This window comes from Gigantopelta aegis, chromosome 10 (assembly GCF_016097555.1).
Source record: "Gigantopelta aegis isolate Gae_Host chromosome 10, Gae_host_genome, whole genome shotgun sequence".
Taxonomy (NCBI): Eukaryota; Metazoa; Mollusca; class Gastropoda; order Neomphalida; family Peltospiridae; genus Gigantopelta; species Gigantopelta aegis.
The window spans coordinates 63,822,872-63,849,671 of record NC_054708.1 but is presented as its reverse complement, the minus strand read 5'-3'; the positions used below and the strand labels follow the sequence as shown (position 1 = coordinate 63,849,671).

The following is a 26,800-nucleotide window of genomic DNA, read 5'->3' as shown; positions in this document are numbered from 1 at the left end:
ACCGAAACCAAAAACATACCTAGGCCAACCATTTTGTCGGGAATTTGAAATTCTTCCGTTGTGATGCCTCCAGGACCTTGCATATTTGGTTTTGGAGCATTCGACATCTGACCTGGTGAGGTAGGTACTCCTAGCTGCTGGTTTATTTTGGCAGCAGCTTCCAAAGCAGCTTGTTGTGCCTGACTGGATCTGGAAACAAACAGGAAACAGCTAACTCGGGCTGTTGTATAAACTATATCACCAAGAACATGTAGTTAAAAAATGTCTTATGGCAAAAACACAGGCCATGAAAAGAAAAATAGAATTAGTCCACAGCAAAAAAGTGCCCTGGAGAATTAAAAACTTCATAGCAATTTGCACCCCATTGCAATTGCAGGGGTTGTATAGTGGTAAATTTTGTGCACACAGTGGCAAATAGAATTTTAATTGAAGCTACTTAATAATTTATTTTCTGGATGCCAACAACCTAAAACAATTATTATGTGTTTAATATTAATTGGCCTTTTGTATGACCAAAAGCAATACATAAATAGCTCTTTAAAAAAGAAGGAAGTTTGTTTTGTTTAACACCACTACTAGAGCACATCGCCCCAAATAGCTCTTCTGTGCTAGGTGACCAATTTTGTTTAAATTAATGGTACACTCAGAATATTCCACTACTTCAGTTATGAAATCAATCTTTCTAAAAATAACCCACCAATACAAATATATTATAAACTGTTTTCAGTGTTAAACTGACATGTTCATATAAAAAAAAAAAAATAATGTATTCAATGTAACTAAGCAATAAAAATAAAAGCCCGACTAAAACATGTATCAGGAAGGAAGGAAATGGTTTATTTAACAACGCACTCAACACATTTTATTTACGGTTATATGGCATTAGACAAATGATAAGGACCACACAGATATTGAGAGGAAACCTGCTGTCGCCACTTCATGAGCTACTCTTTTCGATTAGCAGCAAGGGATCTTTTATATGCACCATCCCAGCCTTTCTTCCACCAGTTGTGGAGCAATGGCTGGAACAAGAAATGGCCCAATGGGTCCATCGACGGGGATCGATCCTGGACAGACTGTGCATCAAGTGAACGCTTTACCACTGGGCTATGTCCAGCCCCAAAACATGTATCAATACTAAATTAACGAGTAATGGGGACCACTACCAGAGCACTTCCTTTTATATATGCTGCTCCAAAAGCCTTTATTCGACTCCATATGACCGTTAATAAAATGTGTCGAGTGTGTCGTTAAATAAAACACTTCTTTCCTGAAACAATTGGATCAAAAGTCTTACCTTTGTTGATCGGACATTGATCTGAGCTGTGCCCCAATCGCTGCAAAAAAAACAAAAAAAAACAATTGTTTTAAAGCAGAACAGCCCATACAGAGAAAAACAACAACAAAAACTAAGGATATTAAATTATGACCATAAGAAACCAATCTACCATGTTATGTTACCAACTTAACCCAGTCCTTTTTGTGTTTGATGCAAGAGCGAAGCTGCGGAAAATCTGAAATTGGACAAAAATTGCGTTAATAGCATGTATGTTGATACATCAGTGTTCATACAACACTAAAGTAAATAGCCATACATGAAACAATTTCTGACCAAAATTATCCAAGCGCAACACTGTACAACAGTTCCTAAACAAACCCAATACCCAAGCAATGTGGGTTAAACTCTTGAGGATACCCGAAACCAATCATTTATAATTCCTGTCTTTATGGGTACCGCACCACTGGCCTGTCAGGTCTCTAGCATACTTCAAATTATCACTCACGATCATTTACTGAAGGAGCAGACTTCTTTGCTTCAGGTTCTCCTGCAAAGATACAGATATAAAAAAAAATGTTAGGGCAATCTTTCCTCAACCTTTTTTTTTTTCCTTGTGGGGGGGGGGGGGGGTTGACTTTTTTGTTATGGTTTTTTGGTGTTTATTTATGTTTTAAACTTACTTCAAGATGACATCCATTGCATTCTGCAATAATCATTTAATTAAAAAAATTAAATAAATGTGGGAAAAATTACCAAACCTTTTGGATAATCAGGTACTTTATTAGTTTTATCCCAACATCACTTTAATAGCCCTATTAACCAAATCTTTTTCATATATCGTAATTTAGAATTTTATACATATAGACGTACTAAAAAAAATGGTGAAAAATGGCTTTGGAACTATCAGATGATGAATATTATTTATTAGTGTGGACACAGATTTTGCACAAATATTATAATGTATTTGCATAATCCAAGTGTATTTGGCAAGTCAGTTTGATATAAATTTTTGATGTACAGAAAGATTGTCCCATCACATACATAGTAAATGATTTTGGTGTACAGTGTTATGCTCGGAAAAATGGTCAGAAAAAGTATTAAATAGTTTAATACAAATGTCAATCAAGCACACATTAACATCAAAGCTGTAAAAAAAAAAACATTGTCGACAGTTCAGAGGCAAGCCATGAGCCACCCATCATGGGAAATCCTCTTCTAGCCATGGCGATGGCAATACACTAGAAACGAATTAACATTTGTCAAAACCGGTGTATACATGGGCTATACATCAAGTACTGAGTTGTACAACATACAAAATTGCAAAGAATAAAAATACATTTAATGACAACTCAACACGAGCTCAAACACACAGGGTCCAGTGAAAGTTGAACCATGTGTTCTGCCAAACCCTCTGAAATTAGCTTTCTGTGCGACATGTGTCCAAAAAGTCCATAATCTGTTTATAAAATAAAAAAATCAGTAAGCTGTCATTATGATGAAATGCATGTACAAATTCAAACACACATTTTTAAAATACCAAGTGTAAATGGATAGTAGGAAATTTGTAAAATGCATGTAAAAACAAGTCTACAACATTATTAAACATTTAAATGAAGATATGTTTATAACGATTAGCGACATGCTTTAATGTCTGTCCCAAATTGTCTATTACTGAATACGTACAGGTTTTATTACCATATTACAAAGCATTCTTCAAAATAAGCATTCTCACAGTAATGATAAAACACATGTTCCCTACAAGGCCCAACAAATTTTCATTGGAATGCACGACTATATATTTTCTATGGTTATAGTGTATTTGTCCGGCTCTAAAGAGAATTTGCCACGATTGAAACAGATGACATATGACAATTTTGAGCCTCCCTACAGCATTTAAAAAAAAGGTTTTTGCAGCAAATGAACATGACTGAAAGGTTATTGTGCAATATGAAATCCATTTTAAATTTAAAATTCACACTTTGGAGTATAGATTTTGCCATCTTTGAGCTGCTTTACCCACATCAGTAATTTTATCTTGTGGCACTAAAGTGATGTCTTGACTAACCGAACCTACAGCAATTTATATCACAATGACATCAATTGCAAACGGTGTCGTCATAAAGTTCAAGTTCAAGCCAGAAAATAATTTTGGGATAATAAAAACAAAACAGAACACAATTGCACACATTTAGATGCATGTGGCAGTGTTCGAAATAAGCACTTGTCAGGACAAACGGACAAGTGAAAATCTGATCGGACTAGCTAAATATACCTCAATGGTTGTCCAGTGACAAGTGAAAATGTTCAATGTAGTTTAATTTTGAGCAATAAAAAATATGGTCCTTGTACTTGAATAAAACAAATTTATTTGGACAAGTGAAAATATTACTGGATAAGTAGGTTTCTCTATGTACTTGACCGGTGGACAAAGAAAAATTCTGCTTATTTCTATTGCTGGGTGATTATGCGTTTGAAATCTTGAAATCGTACAGTGCATTACATGTACTTTGTGATAAATTTTAAATAAGAGTTCTTTTACTGCAAGTTTCTGAAAATCACAAAAATATTTTCATGAATTTTCAAGATTTTAGAGGACACAACTTTATCATTCGTACTCTCTGGCAGAAACTTTACTGTAAAGTGATAGTGCATAACCAATTGTGGTGTCAAAAAATACCAAACCCCAGGAAATACATGTATAGCTCCATGTGATAAAATATACACAAAATTCCATGTCCATGTCTTGAACTATTGAATAGAAAAATCTCTGAAAACTTATGTAATATGACGAAGTTCAAGGGTCTCACTGTTAAAATGGAAAGAAAGAAATTATATTTTATTTTAGGATGCACTCAACACTTTATTTATGGTTATATGGTTAAGGATCACACAGATATTGAATTAGAAACCTATTGCCGCCACTTCATGAGCTACTCTTTTCGATTAGCAGCAAGGGATTTTTTTATATGCACCATCCCAGACAGGGTAGTAAATATCATGGCCTTTGATATACCAGTCGTGGTGCACTCCCCTGAAACGAGAAATAGCCCAATAGGCCAACCAACCGTGCATCGAACGAGTGCTAACCACTGGGCTACATCTCGTCACTGGTTAAAATGGGGACAACACCTCATGGAACATCATATGTATCTACACTATCAAGCTTTACACAGAATTCTGAAAATCATTTTCTGTAAACAAAATACATTAGACCAGTAGCGGACTGAAATTAGCAGATAAAACCAATTTTTTTATCTGTAATTTAATGTCAAAATCTGTCATGTTGTGCTTATTTTAACATGTCAATCAAGAGTTATGTATAGGTTCTAAGATAAAATTAAAATAAAAATGATTAAAGCTGCTGACCCAACTTACTTACCCTTTCTGTTTTATATAAAATGCATTTTGAGTATCTACAAACAATGGGATGACTAGAAACACAATGAATTTGTCAAAAATGTTAATTTTGTGCAAGTAAAATATATAGTTCATAACCAATGTGAAGTTAACATTAATAAAGTAGCAATAGCTGAAAATATTTAACACTTCCAAAACAATGTCATCAGTTTAAATTTAGTGTGTAATTACACTAGGGTTACCTTTTTTTAAAAATTAATAAATTATAAAATCACAAATGACATCCACCATTACGTAACCTGAAACATTAAAAGATAAGAAAATTACAATTACAATTTTTTTTAATTTGCAAACATTTTTCAGCAGTGCAATTTCTCAATCACAAATTGTAGGTATTAACAGCCAATAAAACATGTAAAATAGGTCCCAAGAACATGTTAGTATCAAGTCGAAATTCTATAGTGGACAAGGATTTAGATTTAAATATATAAAATTATGAAAAAATGCCTTTTATTAGAGTTAGAAGATACATACCATGAATATACACACACACACACACATACATATATATATATATATATACATATACACACACACATATATATACCCACACATCCATCATTTTAGTGCACAGGAATCGAATAAAAAAACCCAATGCAGTTAGTTTACAAATCAAATGGTGGAGTACAGAAATGTGTTTTGTGATAAATACACACCAAAGCCTGCTTGATCTTCAAATGGTCTTTTCACACCAACGGGTGCACCAGCATCACCTGACCCAGGCTGATTAATTTTTGCTGCAATCTTTAAAAAAGAAAGAAAGAAAAACAAGAGACATTCAGTTTTACTCAAAACAAATGTTTTAAAAATACTAAAATTCTGGGGAATTAACTGTCCTGCCTACCATACAGCTGGCATTGAAAGATGCATCCATACTTAAGATCTTCATCTCAAACAAAATAAGAGAGAATTATATCAACGCTAAAATCTTCACATGCATTGTGGTACATAAAATCTATCCAAAATTAGTATCAATGTAAACGACTGATCGTTCGTGCAAAAGCTGTAACCAATAGTCAGAAAATCCAAACGTGTGATTTGGAAAACTGCGCAGTGGGAATTCCCTGACCTAGATGTACGTTATGTCCTTGATGGTAATGTTCTAACCAGCATTTTCTTAATTGTTCAACATATCCAGCTATTTCCTTCACGACCACGGTCTTATTTTGCTATAAAATGCTACCTACATTAGCATGCCACCAAAATATGGGTAGCAGTTTAGAATATTACATATCGAAGGAAGTAAATGTTTTATTTAACAATGCACATTTTATTTACGGTTATATGGCGTTGGACATGTGTGGCTGCATGACAAAAGGTGCCACATGGTCACAAAAAAAGGTGTTTTTGAAGGAATAAGATAGAGCAGATACTACAGAGCAAAATTCTGTTTTAATTATGAAAATCGGATGAAAACTTTCCGAAATATTGAACTTTTTGTACAGACAATTACGATTTTTTCCAAAGGACCATCTTTGAGAAAATGAAGTCCGAAGTTTTACACAAAAAACCTGATTCATTATTGCTTGAAATCTTCATTAATAATAATAATAATATATGCCAACCAAGTTATTCTGTACTCTGTAACCATGTAATATTTGTTTTAACAGTATATGCCATTGACAATAATTTATATTGAACCTCCATTATACACCCCACCCCCCCCGTATAAAAAAAAAATATATATATAAAAAAAAATGCACAATAGTATCCACCATCAATAAAATGAGAAACTATCAGTGCTCACACCAAATATGAATGCTATGACTAGACAGGAATATTTAGTCAAACATAAGTCAATAGTTCTCCAGCTTTGAACATACAGCAAGTTCTCACATACCAGGTTGTAACACGGCCAGAGTAATGAGCCAATGACCACCTCGATTTCAGTAAATAGATTCGTTTGATTTGAAATCCGATTCTGACTCACTCTGATCCCTACTTACAAAGTAGTCCATAATAATGTCTTGTAACACATCGTCAGAAGCAATGTTTCTCATACTGGCATTGATGTTTAACAGCAAATTCAACTGGCGAGCCACCTCAGATTCCTTTGTCATGTGTAATGCGCCGCCATTTTCTCAATTGATACCGTGAATCGAGCAGGCACTTGTAATTTTACATTTTCGTCTCGATTTAGCTTGATTTAAATACGTTTTACGTCTCGCATTACAACATACAGTCTTAGTACTACTTCAAATTCATTTTTACTTTATAAATCGAACAGACGATCGCACGTTTTTCTTATTTTGTAGTTTGGGGAAAAGTAATTGTTGAATTTTGCCACGGAAATTGTCTCAATGCGCATTACTCCTACGTGACAACTATATCTGCGCACTTGCTATATTTAGAAAGTAGAGTTCACGATCTTTCCAGTGGTATGCAATACTTGGTGTTGAAAAGTCCCAAGATTTTATAATAAACTCAGCCAAATAAGTGATTAATTCTTGCGTAATTAAAGACAATTAGAATTTGACAGGTTGTACACAATCACCAAATAACATGTTTTATTTTAGGAAAAACTATGTATTAGTATGAAAGTTAAGTTGTTTTAAAAACTGTGATAAAAACGAAAAAAAAAAAATTCATTTTATTTTATCGTAATTGGCCGCTACGCGATATTACAATGCGCGACATCCGGCACCTTTTGTCGTGCAGCCACACATATGGTCAAGTTTTTCATGGGGATATTAACATCTGACTAATACAAATATGTTTTCAAACCAGAACACATTTAAAACAAGCAATAATAAATAACATTGTAACATGAAATAGGGGTCTGAATTTATAGTTTTATTGTTACGATGCAATGCAGGTATGAACACGTACAAATAATCTGATTTATCTTGTTACCTACAGGTCTTGTTCATTGTTTATTAAGCCTTCAAAGAGGTGCGATTATTTCATAACACTTTCTGCGGTGTCCTAATTACTGGGAAACTGCCATCAGTGACCACTGGCAGACAGTAGAGGTATGATCGCATGCTGGTGTAGACAGTTGAGGCAAGATCGCAAGTCCAGAATAGAATGCATCAGGTGTAGACAGTCGTTTCCTAATAAATTAACGGTAGCTGTATGGAACTTAAACTGCCACATATTTTTTATCGTTTTACCTTGTGCTTTCTTACTTAAAATACATTGAACGCAATGGCACAAAGCGCATCATAAAAGTTCAGTCACTTCCGGTTTCCGATAATATCAGTATTAATGCAATGAATCATTATTTATTATTTGTTTACATGCAATCAAATACTAGACTTATTTAGTAGTTTGTGTCCGCACTTGAATATATAAGTCACAATGCCATGATGGGTTCATTGCCGAATTACCATTTTCTTACTGCATGGAAAATCTTGGAAATTGCTATTATCGCACGGAAAATCACGGAAACTGACATTTTTGACAAACACAGAAAATTGCAGAATATGCCAATTTCCAACCAGACCTGTTAACCCTCCCTGATTCCGCGAGAGTCCCCCGGTATTTTATCAAATCTCCTGCCTCCTGCGCGGGAGACAATTCACCTGTTAAACGACATTTTATGTAAGCATAAAAAAAATATCGATCCAGTTTTGCCAAAATAACCTAAGGGAAGTAACTCATTCTCATTCGGAAAATGTCAACTACTTTCGATCGAATTGTCCCCGACTGTTTAACCTTTGCCGAAGTAAGACTTGTGGAATATTTATATTGCTAAAAAAGCACATGGCGTTTATAAAATGACGTGCTATTATAATGTTCGTAATGGCTACGAAGCGTGTTGCTGCTAATTTAACAGGCTGTGTATTGCCATAAATATATATATAACTATCCAATTTAGTTCTAATAACGGCTCTGAATTGTAAAATGTCTTCCCACTAGATTACATAATACAACTATGATGAATCTGAAGTACCAGACTGGCCCAGAGTTGACAGCGATACACACGATGCATGTTAAAGTCACATGTCGCAGCAAGACAACGAAAAGACCAATTAGCTATATAAACATACTTGTGTCTGTTAATTTTGTATGTTTGCGCAGTAAAATGTTAGTAACAAGGGTACATTTCAAGAGATTATTTTTGTACAATTAATAAATGTTGTGTCTGATAAAGTTACTCACGGAAATGGGTATAATTCTGGTAAATTTCACATGTCCATAACGAGGTTTTACTTATGATTAAAGGAAATATATTTATTGCATCATTATGATTTTAAATAAGTACCACGCCACTGTTCCTCATAATAGTAAAAACTTAATATTAATTTATAAGATTTATATAAATTTGTCTTAAGTACTTAGCTACACTAACCACAAATGATGTAGCATAACCTGTAAGGCTGTAAGTGTAATACCGTATTACTAATTTTTTTTAATTTCTTGTTCCTGTTCTTAACATTTTTGGACAAGTTATTTTAACAAAAATATGTATTAAATCATAAAAATATTTCAACTTTAAAAAAATTTAAAAAACGTATATACATTTTTAATTATTTGTTGTTTTTTTTTTTTTTTTTTTTTTAAATGCCAAGATCTACGGTTAACAAGTATATATGACAGTATGTAGTGTTCATTATAACTTATTGTAATATATATATTTTTTTAAATCTTGCTATTTTGGGTTAAATTGTGTCAATTTTAAAAATCTGCTTTTTCAACACACACCACCTGCTTCGTCTTGACAAAAGGTTGACAGGTCCGTTTTCAATGTGGAATTTGCCTCTGTCAAATGCGGATTTTTGCGGGGCTCTAGTTTAGCTGATGCTCGTTGTGGTTTCTTGTTTGCTCTATCATGCGCAATCGTAGAACATGTGCCGGTGGGAATACTGGCTTGAATCAGGTATGTTTTTAATAAAATAGATGTCATACCTATCGACCACCTTAAATAATTGTTGTTATCCCCAGGGATGAAGTGGCAGTGGTTGCAAAACAAGGCGTCGCATGCGACGTTTACTACCCTCATTTCCGACGTCTATTTTCGCCACAGTTGCTCAAACTCCAGTTCATATTTGCTTGGTTCTTGTCTGAATGTATAGCTCGGCTTCTATGGGTTAATTTCTTCAGGAAAACTGAGTTTCTCACGAATACTGTGTCCATTACTGCTCATTGCCTTTGTTTTTAAAATATATTTTGTTTCGATTCATGTGCACAGTAGACCCAGTGATTTTTCGCCATCGCGGAAACCCCATTGTGAAACGGAATTTACATTTGGAAACAGAATTACGATTTTCCGCGAAGTTAAAAAAATTAATACTATTTTACTATTGCCACACGCTGTAAAACTGACGATTGACCCGTGAGCAGTACCACTGGCAAACATTAGACTGGATTATGCGCTTCACAGTAAACCAAATGGTCACATTGGGAACCAATCATACTTCTCGAACATTAGCAAAACGTTTGCTGGCTGAACTTGGGGCTGGTTTACTGCTTAGTCTGTTGCGCCTGCGCAGATGGGACAGTTTTTGTTTTTCAGGAGTAAATTTAGCCAGCGGTTTGTCGCTAACGGTTGTCTTGGAAGACAGATTTTTACGCTCACATTAAATTCAGGAACCACCAGTCAAAATATTCTTGCAAACGTTTAGCAAAAAACAAAACCTGGCTGGCTGAATGTTGCACTGTAACTTTATTTCTGCTGTGTCACGTGCACACTTCAATTTGCAGACGATGTTAGAATGTAAAAAATTTTTATAAAATAAATGTTTACGTTTTGTGAACCCCAAGTCTCGTTGAATAAAACAGTGCACTTAATTGTTGGGACAATCATGCTTTAGGCCTATGTAGTTATTATCATTGTAGCCTTTGCTCCTGATGTGATTTTCGCTACTAATATGTAGGCTTACTTTGATTTAACGAGGAATAGCGACACCAGTCACCGATCAATTTTCGGACCCTTTAATTTGTCACAACTTATGTTAGTTCAATTGTAGTCTGAAACGGAAATGTAACGGAGTTTACAAAAACATGAAACAGAAAATAGTTTTTTTCTTTCTTCTTTTTTAAACGGAAAACCACTGAATCATACTTGTTCTATTCTTGGGCCAACAATTTCACCAACTATATACATTACAAGTGGACCACATTGCACACTTCTGTGGTAACACTCCAGCCCGTAGATAATTAAATAAACGGAATATTAAAGAATAACCACAAACATTAAACAGTTCACATTTATTTCAGTGTTTCAGTTAATTGGGAATAAATTAATTTGGGTGATTTTAGCATGGGTCCGTTCAATAGGCTAATAAACATTAAAACTATAAGTCTGTCCCACAGGGAACACCTTTTTTATTACTATGAAATTTACTACAAGTTATTCATTTCTAAGCCGATTGATTTGTAAATTGCACACAAAATTAGTATTGTTTTGTTATTTCCAATGCACTTTTGCTTTTCTTGTTACATCAAACAAAACTGAAACTAATAGCAAAAAAACATTTTTTATAGAATGATGGGACAGACTTTTTGTATAATTTCAAAATTTGTCATGAAGAATATCGATAACAGCAACCCCACGTTCAGCCAGCAAACGTTTGTCTAACGTTTGTGAACTATTTGATTGGTTCTCAACGTGGCCATAAGCAATGTAAATATTTTATTTTTTATGGATCCGGCAATCTCCGATTGAAAAAACCCCTCTTATTTGGCACCAACTTTGTCACGTGATCAGAACGGTCATTCTGTCTTTTGTTTCCACTATCGTTTGATATTTTGTCCTCAGTTGCAGATATAATTGGTTGAAACTGATGATTTTTACTTTGTTATTCTGTTTACTCAGCAGTTCTTTATAAAATATTGTAAACTTTTCATTTTGAGGGGATATGAATGCTTATAAAAACAACGGAAGTGGTAGTGTTTATCATTAAAATCATTTATCTTGAGTGCCAAATAATATCTACACTGCCTTTACAAAAACTAAACTTTTTAATTTTATCAGCTGGCGATATTTTATCACAGCGATCGATTCATTCGATGAAGATGGAAATAACAAAAATGTATCTGACATTAGGAGATCACTTTACAAACATCTTTATAGTTTTTCGTATATCCTGAAATCTTTATTAAAAATAATAATATTAAAACTATGATCGGTCCAGCAAAATCGGAACTGCCCGTGAATGTCAGACCGATATCATCTTCGGTTCAATTAAACGACGAAGTTTTTTTCATATAAACCCCTTTGCACTTTTTTGTAGGCAAAATAAGGAGTATGCCTTTTTTCAAAGTCAACGAACGCACAATAATATGATAACCAAACTACTCCACACACCACCCCCCCTTTTTTTTTGCTTGTTTATTTATTGGTGGGGGTTTTTAAGGGTGTGGTGCTGACCGGCCGCCCTCTTAATTTTCACCCAGAGTTGCATTTTTTAACTCGTCCGTAAATTTTTACTCGCATTTGGCAACCGGGCAGTACTTTCTACAGCCCTATGTACGTAGATATATAAAAAAAACTAATTATGTTTTTGACAAGCCTGGATCTTTAATAGAAAACACGATAGCAATCTAGCAACTATACATAATATCAGACAATACATAGCCGTATCTGCCACACACGTGGGTCTTATTGTGTGTTTTTGTAACAATATGACAATAATTGTGAACTGGACAGACTGTCAAGCAAGGTGTTAAAACTTTTCTTTGCATTTTTCACAAAACTTACTAATTATGTAGTCCCAGAGAAAAGAAAATTATCACTTGGGTATCACGAGTGGTCATTTTTGCTCGAACGTATCCTACCAATAGGACTAATAATATACATTTTTTCTTTGGATTTTAAAAAAAAAATTTTTTAGCAGGAATAATCAGTTTTTTATTCATTCTAAAATTACGTTTTTTTTCATTTGTTAAAGTGTCAGTATGTGTTGGTGGTCCAGGTATGCATCTTTCCAACACTTAAGCAGTTACGGCTATTTTTGGGAGTTTACTCTACTTTTAACAATAAATATGTTGATACTTGATTAACCATTGAAAAAGGAACTGAGCTTTAATTTGTTAAAACGACGACATGACAACTTCCTAAGCGTATTTAAGCAAAACATCAAGTGCGTTGAATCACCGACACAGCTGTAAATACAATGTTTTAAGGAAAACAATCATTTTAGATATTGTGTAACATTCCATTGTTAAATGGGTTTTTTTTTTTTTTTCAATTGGAGGTGTCCTACCATTAGTCTTTATTATATCATGCTACAATAACATTGTTTGGGGTTACCTGTGGTTAGTACGCAACTCGGCCAACTGTATCGGGTGGATATTTTTTGCTTTAGCCAAGTTTAGGGAGAGGGTCCCCTTTTTAACGCGGTTATATCGATACAATGGGAGCGGGTACCGACTGGATACATTTCTTTCCGGTCTTACCGAATATTACCAACATACCAAGCAAATAAAGCACAAACTGAACACCCAAAAAATATTTTTTTGGTATGAAAATTATCCAACTTCCTTTCTCAAATTTCTGCGAAATAACCACGAGGTGGAAGACACAAAGGTTTTTTACTTTCTAACAATCATACCAAAGATCTTGATATATATACATAGCGCCTTTGCGTTGTAATCTTGGATTATACCTGTCTTGCTCTAGCTACTGCATCAGCGAAAGCAGACTGTGGATCATATGATCCTGAACCACCCGTCTGATCCATTGTAAAAATACAGCTAAAATGGCGGAAGGACAACGCAATGCTTGTCGTAAAAACGATATTTCATTGGTTAACATGGAGGTTGCGCCCTCTAGTAGTAGATTATTTCACCACGTGGTTTTACCAACGCGTTCACCAAGAAGGAAAGAATACAGAATGCAATAAGAAACCTGCTACTTGTTTGTGGCTCCTGTTATAATCAAATTATTTGACAAATAATAGCATAGGGGTGGGGGAGGGTCATTGAATTCTATGGAGCCCTCTAGAAGTTCATTTGTCAGTAATTTGTTTAATTTTTTTTTTTTAAATTAAACAACACATTATGATGCAGGTCTAGCTCTGCCACTCGCCAAATTCGCCAGTTGCGAAAAACAGCTGGCGAATTTTATTTTAACTTGAAAAAAAAATTGTGTAATCATTAATAATTTGTTGGAAAATAGCTATAGATTTTGCATTTGTAAGATGATTTGGCGAAATGTTCTGATCACCCAGAGCTAGCCCTGTGATGGACTGCCCTGAGCTTTTTTTACGATTAAACTTACAACTGCACGGGCGTAGGAAGGTACCAAAAAGTGTGGGGAGGGGGAGGGGGAGGGGGAGGGGGGCAAGCAAACAAGCAAGCTGTTTCTTGTTGTTCTAATGTTTGTACACTGGGATTTTTTAGGGGTGTGGGGGAGGCAACCCACACTATATGCAAACACAGGTATCTTCCTTGAATATACCGGTACACAAATTCATTTAAGCTTGCATGCATAACATGTATAATTATGCGAACACTGGAGTGTCTCTTCTATTTAGTAGGCTACTTTTATACAATCGCTGTTTTGTAGTCTCTCAGTCGTTCTAAAATGCGAGGGTCGGAAGGTATCCCAGTTGTAGCGCGGAGGGTTTGGGATCGATCCCTGTCAGTGCGCCCATTGGGCTATTTCTCGTACCAGCCACGGCACCACGACTGATCTATCAAAGGCCGTGCTATGTGCTATCCTGTCTGGAATGGTGCATACAAAATATCCCTAGCTACTAATGGAAAAATGTAGCGGGTTTCCTCTGTAAGACTATGTGTCAAAATTACTAAATGTTTGACATCCAATAGCCGATGATCAATAAATCAATGTGCTCTAGTGGTGTCGTTAAAAATATCTTTAACCTTTTTTTCTGAAATATGAATATGTACATTTGTTTTATCAGCCATCGAACCTTGGCACACGGTAAATTAATTTAAATCGATTAAAGTGTTGGCTATGCAGTGGAGTGAAGTATTACGTCCGATAGGCCTACGATATTTATCTTTAGAGTGTGTTACTATTTTTAAGATGTCATGAACTAACATAAAGAAAGAAAGACATGTTTTATTCAACGACAAACTCAGCACATTTTATTTACGGTTATATGGCGTCAGACATATGGTTAAAGGGACATTCCTGAGTTTGCTGCAACTTTTAATATGTTATTGACTAACTGAGCCTTTTTAACGATTGTAATTGCATATCAAATATTTTTTTCTCAATAAAATATTAGTGGATGTATATTAAACGTGTTTTTGATCGTTCTAATATTTTTACTACGTTAAATTTAATTTTATTTCCTAAAAAAGATTTTTTCGTACGTACGAAATTATTTGAAGACAAAATCCAGTTTGGGCTTCTTACAAATATTAAGACGACCAGAAACACACTGAATATACAGAAACTGATATTCTAAACAAGAATATATTTAATATGCAAGTTTAATCGTAGAAATATTTTATTAGTCGGAAACATCTTACAGTGCAACAAACTCAGGAATGTCCCTTTAAGACCACACAGATATTGAGAGAGGAAACCCGCTGTCGCCACTTCATGGGCTACTCTTTCCGATTAGCAGCAAAGGATCTTTTATATGCACCATCCCACAAACAGGGTAGTACATACCACGGCCTTTGATATACCAGTCGTGGTGCACTGGCTGGAACGAGAAATAGCCCAATGGGCCCACCGACGGGGATCGATCCCACACCGACCAACCGCGCATCGAGCAAACGCTGTACCACTGGGCTACGTCTCGCCCCTTGAACTAACAGAGACGTGTTACTTAGTGACTAAAAATACGTATTAAATACTTTCACTTTTTCGTGTACATAAAATACCAGTGACTGTATATGAACATGTTTCTGATCATCCTAGGTGAAACATCAACAATCGAGTTTATTTCCTTATTTTTTTAATTTTTATTTATTTATTTGTTTCGTACGTACGAAATTATAGGGATAACCAAATCCAGTTTGGGCTACTTACAAACATTAGGACAACTAGAAACATATTGAATACATACAGACATTAATATTCTAAACATTAATTTGTATTTAGTTTGCAATTTTAGTCGTAAAAAAGATTTATTAGTTGGAAATATCTCCAATCTAAATGATTTTGTGGTATGACCCAAACTAAATTGCAAAATGTTCAACAAGACAAGACAAGACTTTATTTACACTCGGGCCGTTACATAACGGCATAGGAGGAATATATACATAAACATTTTGTTATATACACGTGACAAGATGGTTGACGGTAAATACATTAATTACAATACATTCACAAACACATACACAAACACATACAATCACACAGATCAATATATTATTTAATAATACAGATATTTAATACAGATATAACATTTTCCAAGTTATTTATGACTAGAGAATAATATTGACAAGAGTGCTTTCCCATGCAAGCGTAAGAACAACTAATATTGAAAAAAAAGGAAGGAAATATTGTATTTAACAACGCACTCAGCACATTTTATTTACAGTTATATGGCATCAGACATATGGTTAATGACCACATATATATATATATATATATATATATATATATATATATATATATATATATATATATATATATATTGAGGAAACTCGCTGTCGCCACTTCAGGGGCTACTCTTTTCGATTAGCAGCAAGAAATATTTTATATGCACCATCCCACAGACAGGATAGTACATACCACGGCCTTTGTTACACCAGTCGTGGTGCACTGACTGGAACGAGACATATCCCAATGGGGCCACCGACGGGGATCGATCCTAAACCAACCGCGCATCAAGCAAGCGCTTTACCACTGGGCTACGTCCCGCCTCTTGAAAAGAAGAAACACAAAGTTTGATGATTAGTTAGGCCTACCTAGTCTGGCGCATGATTTGATATCCGTATTAGAACATAAGTATGACTTTCGTTCGAACACCGCTACGTGCCAGTCAATATTAAAACGCTCGCCTAAGGTGCTTGGGACGAAGGATCGAATCTTTTCAAGGGTCTGTTAGGTTGTTCCCGTCCCAGTCACGACTAGTATACCAAAGGCATTGGTATGTGCTGCCTTGTCTGTGGGAAAGTGCATTTGATACGATTGGGAAAATGTAGCGGGTTTCCCCTGAAGACTGTGTCAGAATTATAACAACAACAAAATTACACACAGTAGTCAATGAGTAATGAACCAATGTGCTCTAGTGGTGTCATTAAATCAAATAAACTTTAGCATCCGCTTTTAAAACAAACAAAAAAGAGATAAAATATTCCTTACAAAATAAAATGTTTGATGTTTACGCTTTTTGGATGGAGAGGGAAGAATAAAAAAAAGTACTGTTGTAAACTCGGCCCATAGACTTTAAAAAGTAGGCCTACAAGGCATGTGTTAAATATCGGCCTCTCCAGATGCGTGAAGCTTGGAAATTAGTTTTGTATTGTACTAGCATTTAGCAGTGTCTGCGCTTAACTTTTTTTTTGAGTTGCCATCCGGGCAAGTGGTGACAGCACTTTCACTTGCCCAGATCTATTTTCACTTGCCCGAATAATATTTTCTAAAAAAACCAACAATATATTATTGCAACAGATTATAAGAGAAAACATTTATTTTTAGTATTTTCCTGCACTCAACCAACCCACTCTTTAAATAAATAACAGACATGCCACTGTGACTCCCCACTGTCACTGTCAATACATTTGTGGTATTTCCAACAAACAAAGATGCTTGCGTTCACCAAACGTTGAGCACTGGTATAACCGACACAACCCCTTCCCCCCCTACCCCCCCCCCCCACCCCATTTCAATGAAATAATAATAATTTAAAAAACCCCTAAAATATAATGTTCAGTGGATACGATCTATGACGTGTACACATAACCAGGGCTGAATCTTGTCGACATGAATTTGTGCCCAATTTTACATGCCAGTTAACTTACCTTACACCTACTCTTATATTGGGCATATGTTTATATGTAAAAGCAGACCTACACTTTTTCATGGTGCAAAGTAGGCTACATAGCGGTACTTTTATTTATTTATTAATTATTAATTTAAAAATAAAATTAAAAAATCTGTCGCCAGGCGGGCAACCTTACTGTGGGTTTTCAGTCGCCCGTCGTCGTTTTCAGTCGCCAGGGGCGATCGGGCGACCGTTAAGTTCGAACCCTGATAAACGTCCGATGTTCCTTTTCTAAGTTTGGTGATTTCGTTTAGCTCATTTGAGTATATTGCGTGATGGAAGTTGCGCTTTGACAATGGAACGGTTGCATGTTCAAATATCACATATATATATAGGCGATTCTACTATTAGTACTAAATGCAAATTAGCAGGTACAAAATATGTAAAGAATCTAAAATAAGTTGTCTTTACATTCAAATAAAACATGATGTCTGAAATGTTGAATGTTACTCAAAATGTTAATATACATTTTGTTTTTCATACACTTACCTGTCATATTTATACCTTTGCACAGCTCTTTACACTGTTTTCAACTTAATTTTAGAATTTGTTATATTGATGTTGATCAATGTGATGCTGCTGCTGATGATGATAATGATGATGATAACATTGATATGATAATGATTATGATGATGATGTTGTTGTTGTTCTTGTTGTTTTTTGGTAAATGGATCGCATATATTTGATCTTTTTTTTTTTTTCTTTTTTTTTTAAATATATTTATTGTCCCAGATATTTATATATTGATAATGTCAGGGTTGGGGCCCTGAAATCATTATCTTACAATAGATACATAAATATAAAGTGCATTCAATAAAATTACTAGTTAATTGAAACAGTCAAATTTGGAGCACAAAATTAATGACAGACTAAATATATTATAAAAAAGAAATTAAACAGATAGACAGAGAGAAAAGAAGAAAAGAAAAATCCATATTTCCAAATATAGAAAACAAACGTTATTGGCTTTTAGGTTACAAAAACCCCCCACAAAAAACCCCACCACCAACAGTATGTGTCTTATATTGGAGTTATTTTTAACTATTAAGACTAAGTTTAATTTTCTAGACATCTTTGCCAAGGTGCCCAGTTTTCATCAAACTCTTTATGTGAACAGTTTTTATAGAGTATGTATTTCTCTATTTGTAATTTATCTGTAATTACATTTTTAATTCCAGTTATATGAAGTATATTCTTTTGAAGTTTTGTTCTATATATATAATGCTTTACATTGACAATAAGCCAATTCACAAATTTATGATTTGTATGTATGCTGCCGAATAGAACCATACTTTTATCAAGCTGAATATATTCGTCTTTTTGCTGTAACCATTGTTCTATAGTTTTCCAAAGTTCACTGACTTTATGTTTCTGGTTGCTGATTACAAAAGTTACAAGTACTGGAAGCAATATACTTTATTTTATATAAAAACGAATTTGTTGGTATAATCCTATGTAAAATTTGGTACTGAAACCATAGTAGAGTTGGGTCTTTCAAAATCATAAATGGAAGACTATAATACTTTGCCCATTTTGAAGTAGGAAAACAGCATCCTTCACGAGAATATTTCAATTATGATGTAGGAACTACAGTAGCATTATTCAGTACTTTATATATTTCTCTACTTCCCGATTTGTTTTTCGCAAGAAGCTTTATTTTCGAAGGAAATACTGGATGTTTAGGCACTTCGTATGTTTGTTTATTTAAATTTGTTTTGTTTCGTATAAATAATTTGATTGCACATATTAAAGACGCATATTCTAAAAAATTTGATCGTATATTATATTTTGCATTAAAAGTGTTATAATCCATAAACTGCCCTTGGCTATTTAGTAAATCATATAAAAATATAACGCCCTTTTCAATGAAATTCTTATATAATATAGGTTTTCTGTCTATTAGTATATTACTATTATTCCAAATGTTCAAACTTAGAATTTCTTCTTCATTTTTGAAATGTTAATTTTTGTTGAAATAAAATCCAACTATTTAATACATAGTTAACCATATATTTAATCTTATTAGCGCACCTAAATTGCAACCTCCAGATGGGAAAAACATCCACCAGAATCCCCTTCTAGTTCTGCCTTTTTGGATAATGTTTAATCAGGGGGTTTTATTATTTGAAAACTTTTAAAGATTTTTAAAATTGATTTTAGTTTTATCTGAGGGACTAAGTCCAGTTCAATATCTCAGGTCCATAAATTGAGAGACAGACAGCCAGAGAGACAACTAGATACTGGTAAATAAATTGAGAGACAGACAGCCAGAGAGACAACTAGATACTGGTAAATAAATTGAGAGACAGACAGCCAGAGAGACAACTAGATGCTGGTAAATAAATTGAGAGACAGACAGCCAGAGAGACAACTAGATACTGGTAAATAAATTGAGAGACAGACAGCCAGAGAGACAACTAGATACTGGTAAATAAATTGAGAGACAGACAGCCAGAGAGACAACTAGATGCTGGTAAATAAATTGAGAGACAGACAGCCAGAGAGACAACTAGATACTGGTAAATAAATCGAAGTTATATATATGTTGTTTACCTGTGGAGTTATTTATATATATAAAATAATCCATAACGAAATTAACAATACAGAACCCAAATTGTATATAAATGGTTAGACGCTTGCGTGCATTCATGATGCGGGGAGGAAACTGGGAGGTGTCGCTGCATTCAACCCTTTCACTTTTCCCTTGCAGCGTCAAATAAATTGAATGGTGTGATACGGGCTATAAGAGCCAAAACAGCACATTCTTTTTCATTGAAATGGATCGGGCTCATTTCGGAGTTCTGGTGGTCCATTGTTGGCGTACCGTAAATTAGATAGCTGCATTTCAAGATGCCATAAATCAGAAGAAAAAAAATGCATGTAATTGGTCGCCAAAATTAATTAAGCGTGTTTTCATTGGCCATTTCTTTCGGTAAATGTTTTCAATATTCCATGTCGTGTAATGGGGCTGAGACTTGTTATGAACATAGTCAGAAGGCAGTGAATAGTTTGTAAGATGGAGTTTATTGAAGAAGCGCTGAAGTTTAGCTTATATGGGCATGTGCATTCGAGTTCTTTTGCGCCATTTGCAACCGATATTCAGCAAGGTTAGTTAAACCTTTTGAAGTTAAATTATAATTACTAGTATTAGTTAATGGTTTTATGTTTTCCATTACATGATATATTAAAAACATATAAATTGAATTTATTTAAAAAAAAACCCTAGTCAAATAAAAGATCAGTACAAATTCAATACACATTCTTGAATGCACAGATTCGATGGTAACACATCTTAACAATCCTAAAATCGAATATTAATATAAGCGAATGGATTTCTACTTACCAAAAGTATTGATGATAATATAATATGCTGTGATGTATTTTTGTTTTTGTTACATTATATGCATAATATATCACACTGACTCAAATACCTTAATTTATATATATATATATATATATATATATATATATATATATATATATATATATATATAAACATGGAAGTGTCAAGACAGCAGTTTTGGTATACACACACATATCTTGTGATTGTATATAAAATGTTAATAATACGAACCTATTTATGTTGTATTTACAATGTTAATAATATGAACCTAATTATGTTGTATTTACAATGTTAATAATATGAACCTACTTATGTGGTATTTACAATGTTAATAATATGAACCTAATTATGTGGTATTTACAATGTTAATAATATGAACCTAATTATGTGGTATTACCAGAGTGATATTGAATATGGATATACAAAAACAGAGTTTTGTGATATAGAGGGTGATTTTATAAGTAATTTAAAGTGAGAAAAGATTATAAAGAAGAGAAATTAATAAGAAAGAAGGAAATAGCTCATTGATCAGATTTTTAACTTGAAAATAGTTTTCAATGTTGCAATAAATATTTTTAGACAAAGCTATGTCAAACAGAAAATAATTATTATTGTAAAGTTCACTGTAAAAATAACGTTGTTGGGAACATGTTCTTTATGATAAATTTTATAAAAGTCAAAGTTAAATTTTCATTTGTTTAATGACACCACTAGAGCATATTGGTTTATTAATCATCGGCTATTGGATGTCAAATATTTTGTAAGTTTGACAGTCTTAGAGAGGAAACCCGATACAATTTTTCAATAGTAGCAAGATGCATGTATCTTTTCTATGCACCATTCCACAGACAGGATAGCATATACCGCGGCACTTGATATACCGGTCGTGATTCACTGGATGGAACGAGAAATATCCCAATATATTATATAGTCGTAAATTGAGTCATTTTGGTGGATCTATTGGGTTATTTTTCTTTCCTATCAAGCTGACACTTCTCCGTGAAAAAAAAGTATCAAGCTGATAATATAAAGGAAGGAAGGAAATGCTTTATTTAACGACTCACTCAACACATTTTATTTACGGTTATATGGCGTCAGACCAAATATATATTGAGAGAGGAAACCCGCTGTCGCCACTTCATGGGCTACTCTTTTCGATTAGCAGCAAGGGATCTTTTATATGCACCATCCGACAGACAGGAAAGTACATACCACGGCCTTTGTTATACCAGTTGTGGAACACTGGCTGATAATATAAAAGAATAATAATTAAGACCCTATATGTAGCCGTATTGGGTTTAATCTCTGATCATCTACACCAACGGTCACAATTACAATATTTGACACATGCTAGCCTGCTATTCATGTGCGGCCGGATTTTAGGTCAGTCGGGTGAGTGCTGACCCGAGGTGCTTGCGTCGCAGGATCGAACCACCTCGGTGGAACCATTCAACTGATTGTTTTTTTTCTCGTTCAAACCAGTGCACCACAACTTGTCAAACGCCTTGGTATGTGCTTTCCTGTCTGTGGGAAAATGCATATAAAAGATATCTTGCTGCATTAGGAAAACCGTAGCGGGTTTCCTCCGAATTACCAAATGTTTGACATCCAATGTCAGAATTACCAAATGTTTGACATCCAATGTCAGAATTACCAAATGTTTGACATCCAATAACCGATGATTAATTAATCAATGTGTTCTAGCGGTGTCGTTAAACAAACAAACTGTACATGTGATGAGGTGTCTGAATAAATATTCATTCCCTTACCTTCAGTAGGGGCTGGACGTAGCCCAGTTGTATAGGGCTTGCCTGAAATGCGGTGGCTTTAGGATCTAATGCCGTAACGTAAGTGGGCCCCTTGTGTTAACAGGCGGAACGTAGTCCGGTGGTAAAGCGCTCGCGTGATGCGCGGTCGGTCTGGGATCGATCCCCGTCAGTGAACCCATTGGGAAATTTCTTGTTCCAGCCAATGCACGGCGACTTGTATATTAAAGGCCGTGGTATGTGCTATCCTGTCAGTGGGATGGTGCATATAACAGATCCCTACTAATGGAAAAATGTAAGACTATATTTCTGAATTATCAAATGTTTGACATCCGATAGGCGATGATTAATAAATCAATGTGCTCTAGTGTTCGTGGTCCGGGTATGCATCTTTCCAACGCATAAACTTCAGATTTGACTTGTCCTCCTCTTTAAAATACAAAAAAAAAAAAAAAAAAAAAAATACTTAGGCCTAAACAAAAGAAAAAAGTATGTTTCTATGAACCCTACGCTACCTAAAAAAAAAGGGTCGACCCTAATTTTCTTTGATATATTTGTTTTCTCGCGATATTTTATCATCATGTAAGTTAAAAGGGTACATAACATTTTATCTGGATCTTTAGGATCTAATGTAATAGTTAAAAAAATATGTTTTAATAATTTAATAGCCGTAAACGCAAGTTTTATTTTAGCCTTGCTATTACATTCTGGATGTGTTTTACAAGAAATAGAATTCGTTTTCTAATTTCTGAGTTAAAAATGTACAGGTTGTCCTAATGCTGGTGGCACAGTGCTAGATGATTATATCTCCCATTAATATTCAAAAACACTTCAGATTTATTAGTGTTCTTAAAGTGTCTGTTGTATCAGTCTGTGTCGCTCTTTAATTAGAAGTGTCGATGAATATTAGCCGCGTGCAACCTTCAACAAACTGGAAATCATTGCTTCCGTTCAAATGCGGGTAACACTCGATCGTGTTTAATAGTGACACGCACGAGACATTACCCGAGCACAAAACGCACCACCATTTTCCGGAAGAAAAAAAAGAACCTTCTAGTAATATTTCAAAGAATGGCCGCGTCATGATTGTTAATGCATTCATGAGGAAATACACGCTCTTTCTAGAAAGCTTTTCCCTTTCTCATATACCAGATAATTACAAACTACTGTATTAAGGAGATTATTAAATGTTAAAAAAAACGATGCGGGTGGTTTGCTTGTGTCGCCCCCTGGCGCTGGTATCTGAGCACGACGTGGCAACGTATCGCGGCTCAGGGGACGTAATGCAGCTATGCGGGTACACTTAGTTGCTGCATGTGTGTAACAAAATACACCCAGACGGAAGACGGATTTTGTTTTGTTGCAAAATCTCTATAGCATATGTTGTATTGTTTAAAGGAGACCGTGACTTTTTAAAAACATGTACGTTTCCATGCTAAAACATACTAATAATAATAATAATAATAATAACGAATTATGTCTGTGTTTGCGTGCGTGCGCGTGTGTGTATGTGTGTGCAGGCTCGTATGCAAGGTGCGCGCGCGTGTGTGTGTGTGTGGTGAGGGGGGGGGGGGGGGGTGAGAGTCCGGCTGTCGAAACACCTCTACTCAAGCAAGTTTTCTTTTAAAAAATATTTTTTTCTGCGAGAGCATGACTCGACCCTACAATAAACCTCGCTCGCACAGTCTAGACACCCCTCGCCACCACCCGCTAAAATCATGCACTCGCCTTGTGTGGTATGGCATGGTGGCGCGCGCGCGTGTGTGTGTTTCTTTGTTTGTATTGATATACCTTCTCGGTTTTTAATGTTTGTAATATCATGCTATCTACTCCTTTATTTTCAAACTAATTTCAGATGGCTGTTTCGTCCCAACACCTAAACAGGTTCGGCTGTTCCAGTCACAGCTTCCTGGGGGGAGCCTAGGGGTGTTCTCCACCACGTGGATAAAACGAGGAACCGTGATGGGGCCGTTCACTGGACGCAAACTGAACGTCGATCAGATAGATCACATAAATCACAACGCTAACGCATGGGAGGTAAGGAACATGTATATTTTAACCAAAGTCACATATACTGAAATTAAAAAAGAAATATTGCTTGAGCAGGGAGGTGTTTCGACCACCAAAATCTTTGAAAATAAAGCGAAAAACAATGATAAAATGCAGCTGAATAATAATTCATATGTATTGGTAGAGGTATGATTTGTCCTTGGATCTACATACATCTACTGTGTACATAACAGTTGGTAGAGAACGTCTAAGCTCAATTTCACATAACATCGTAAGCTACGACCAAACCACAATTCGTTTTACTGCACTAAGAGTACGAAAAATATAGTTAGAAGTATACATATTTTCTTTTCTTTTGTCCTTATAGTGCCAAATGACAGGTGTAACTGTTTTGTCGCGCACGTAAATAATGTACGATGTTTTGTGAAATTGGCAGATGTGTACCGTGTGTGTATATATATATACATACATGAATATTTTTGCTACAGATTTGAGATAAATACATTAACACATACATAGATGCAAATCATTAAAACAGTTTGAATATTTTTGCTACAGATTTGAGATAAATGCATTAAAACATACATCACATACATCATTAAAACATTTACAAAATAGCACTTCTACACATTTATTTATTTAGACAGGTCAGACTGGAGTGGCATCTGCTATTGCCCTTTACACCTGCCTTGTAGCACTTGTATCGGTTTGATGAGCATCGTTTGCCACTAATAGCACAATTACATTTTGCGTAGCCCTGACCTCCACCCAATGATGACCGGCCTCGGTGGCGTCGTGGTTAGCCATCGGTCTACAGGCTGGTAGGTACTGGGCTGTCGCCACTTAGGCTACTCTTTTACGACAGGGAGCAAAGGATCTTTTATTTGCGCTTCCCACAGGCAGGATAGCACAAACCATGTCCTTTGTTGAACCAGTTATGGATCACTGGTCGGTGCAAGTGGTTTACACCTACCCATTGAGCCTTGCGGAGCACTCACTCAGGGTTTGGAGTCGGTATCTGGATTAAAAACCCCATGCCTCGACTGGGATCCGAACCCAGTACCTACCAGCCTGTAGACCGATGGCCTGCCACGACGCCACCGAGGCCGGTCGGGTTTTGTTTAACGACACCACTAGCGTATTACATGCAGTCCGTGGGCCAGACCCCCCAAATTTGGGTTATTGGTACCATCTAGGGGGACTAAACTTCATGGTGTTTGTCGTGAAGCTGAACATCTCAGTGATACATTCTCATATGATCTGAGAAGGGCCATTTTGATCAAAATTTTCAAGGTCAAATAAAGGTCACCATTTGTGAATGCATTTATGCTGTTAATCAAACAAATGAGTGCCACTTTAAAAAAAAGTTCAACTAACAGCTTATATTGTACTATTTTAGAGATATGTCTATTACACATATATTGGTACTGCTGCAGCATTTCTAATTTCTACGTATATTAAAACAACATTCCTTGATATGTTGCCCGCCCTACCCCTCCCCTGAATTATATATATATATTACAGTAACAGTAAGGAGTTTGCCGTTGGTGCGCCCATTTAGCTATTTTACAACTGGTATCACAATGGCCGTGGTATGTATTATCGTGTCTGTAGGATGCTGCATATAAAATATATTTTACTGCTATTTGGGAAAAATAGCCAATGGAGTGACGGCAGCGGGTTTCCTCTCTCATTATATGTGTGGTCTTTAACCACATGTCCGACGCCATATAACCTTTATATAAATGTGTTGAGTGGGTCATTAAAGAAAACATTACTTCCATCCTTCAGCTTATTACAGAGCATTTATTTCTACAATGAAACCTACAATAAAAATATATTATGTGGTATTATATAATATGCAGAACAGGAATAGGAAACGTATTCAAGTCGTGGTGGCCATCAAACTTTCATCCGCACAAACTAATTTTTGGGGGAAGGGGTCTACAAGCTGGTGGGAAGCGCAAATAAAAGATCCCTTGCTGCCTGTCGTAAAAGAGTAGCCTATGTGGCGACAGCGGGTTTCCTCTAAAAACAGTGTCAGAATGACCATATGTTTGACGTCCAATAGCCGATGATAAAATAAAAAATCAATGTGCTCTAGTGGCGTCGTTAATTAAAACAA

The 26,800-nt window shown here is 35.2% G+C and overlaps 2 protein-coding genes across 5 annotated transcripts in view; one reads left to right on the top strand and one right to left on the bottom strand.

Moving 5' to 3' along the window:
• The window catches only part of LOC121383443 (far upstream element-binding protein 1-like), a 47,152-nt gene extending 33,788 nt beyond the window's left edge, over nt 1–13,364 (bottom strand). For 3 of the 4 annotated variants that reach the window (XM_041513480.1, XM_041513481.1, XM_041513484.1), the window contains exons 1-5: nt 13,249–13,364; nt 5,353–5,440; nt 1,785–1,826; nt 1,298–1,337; nt 20–189 (exon numbers count right to left, since the gene is read on the bottom strand). In XM_041513480.1, coding sequence (XP_041369414.1) covers nt 20–189; nt 1,298–1,337; nt 1,785–1,826; nt 5,353–5,440; nt 13,249–13,323 — 415 coding nt within the window. In that variant the 5' untranslated portion in view covers nt 13,324–13,364. The remainder of the gene's footprint in view (nt 1–19; nt 190–1,297; nt 1,338–1,784; nt 1,827–5,352; nt 5,441–13,248) is intronic. The other variant, XM_041513483.1, reaches the window with a different exon arrangement.
• Nucleotides 13,365–20,572: 7,208 nt separating this feature from the next.
• Nucleotides 20,573–26,800, top strand: part of LOC121383749 (PR domain zinc finger protein 12-like) — a 12,763-nt gene continuing 6,535 nt past the window's right edge. Inside the window, exons 1-2 of the mRNA XM_041513846.1 lie at nt 20,573–20,663; nt 24,521–24,702. Coding sequence (XP_041369780.1) covers nt 20,573–20,663; nt 24,521–24,702 — 273 coding nt within the window. The remainder of the gene's footprint in view (nt 20,664–24,520; nt 24,703–26,800) is intronic.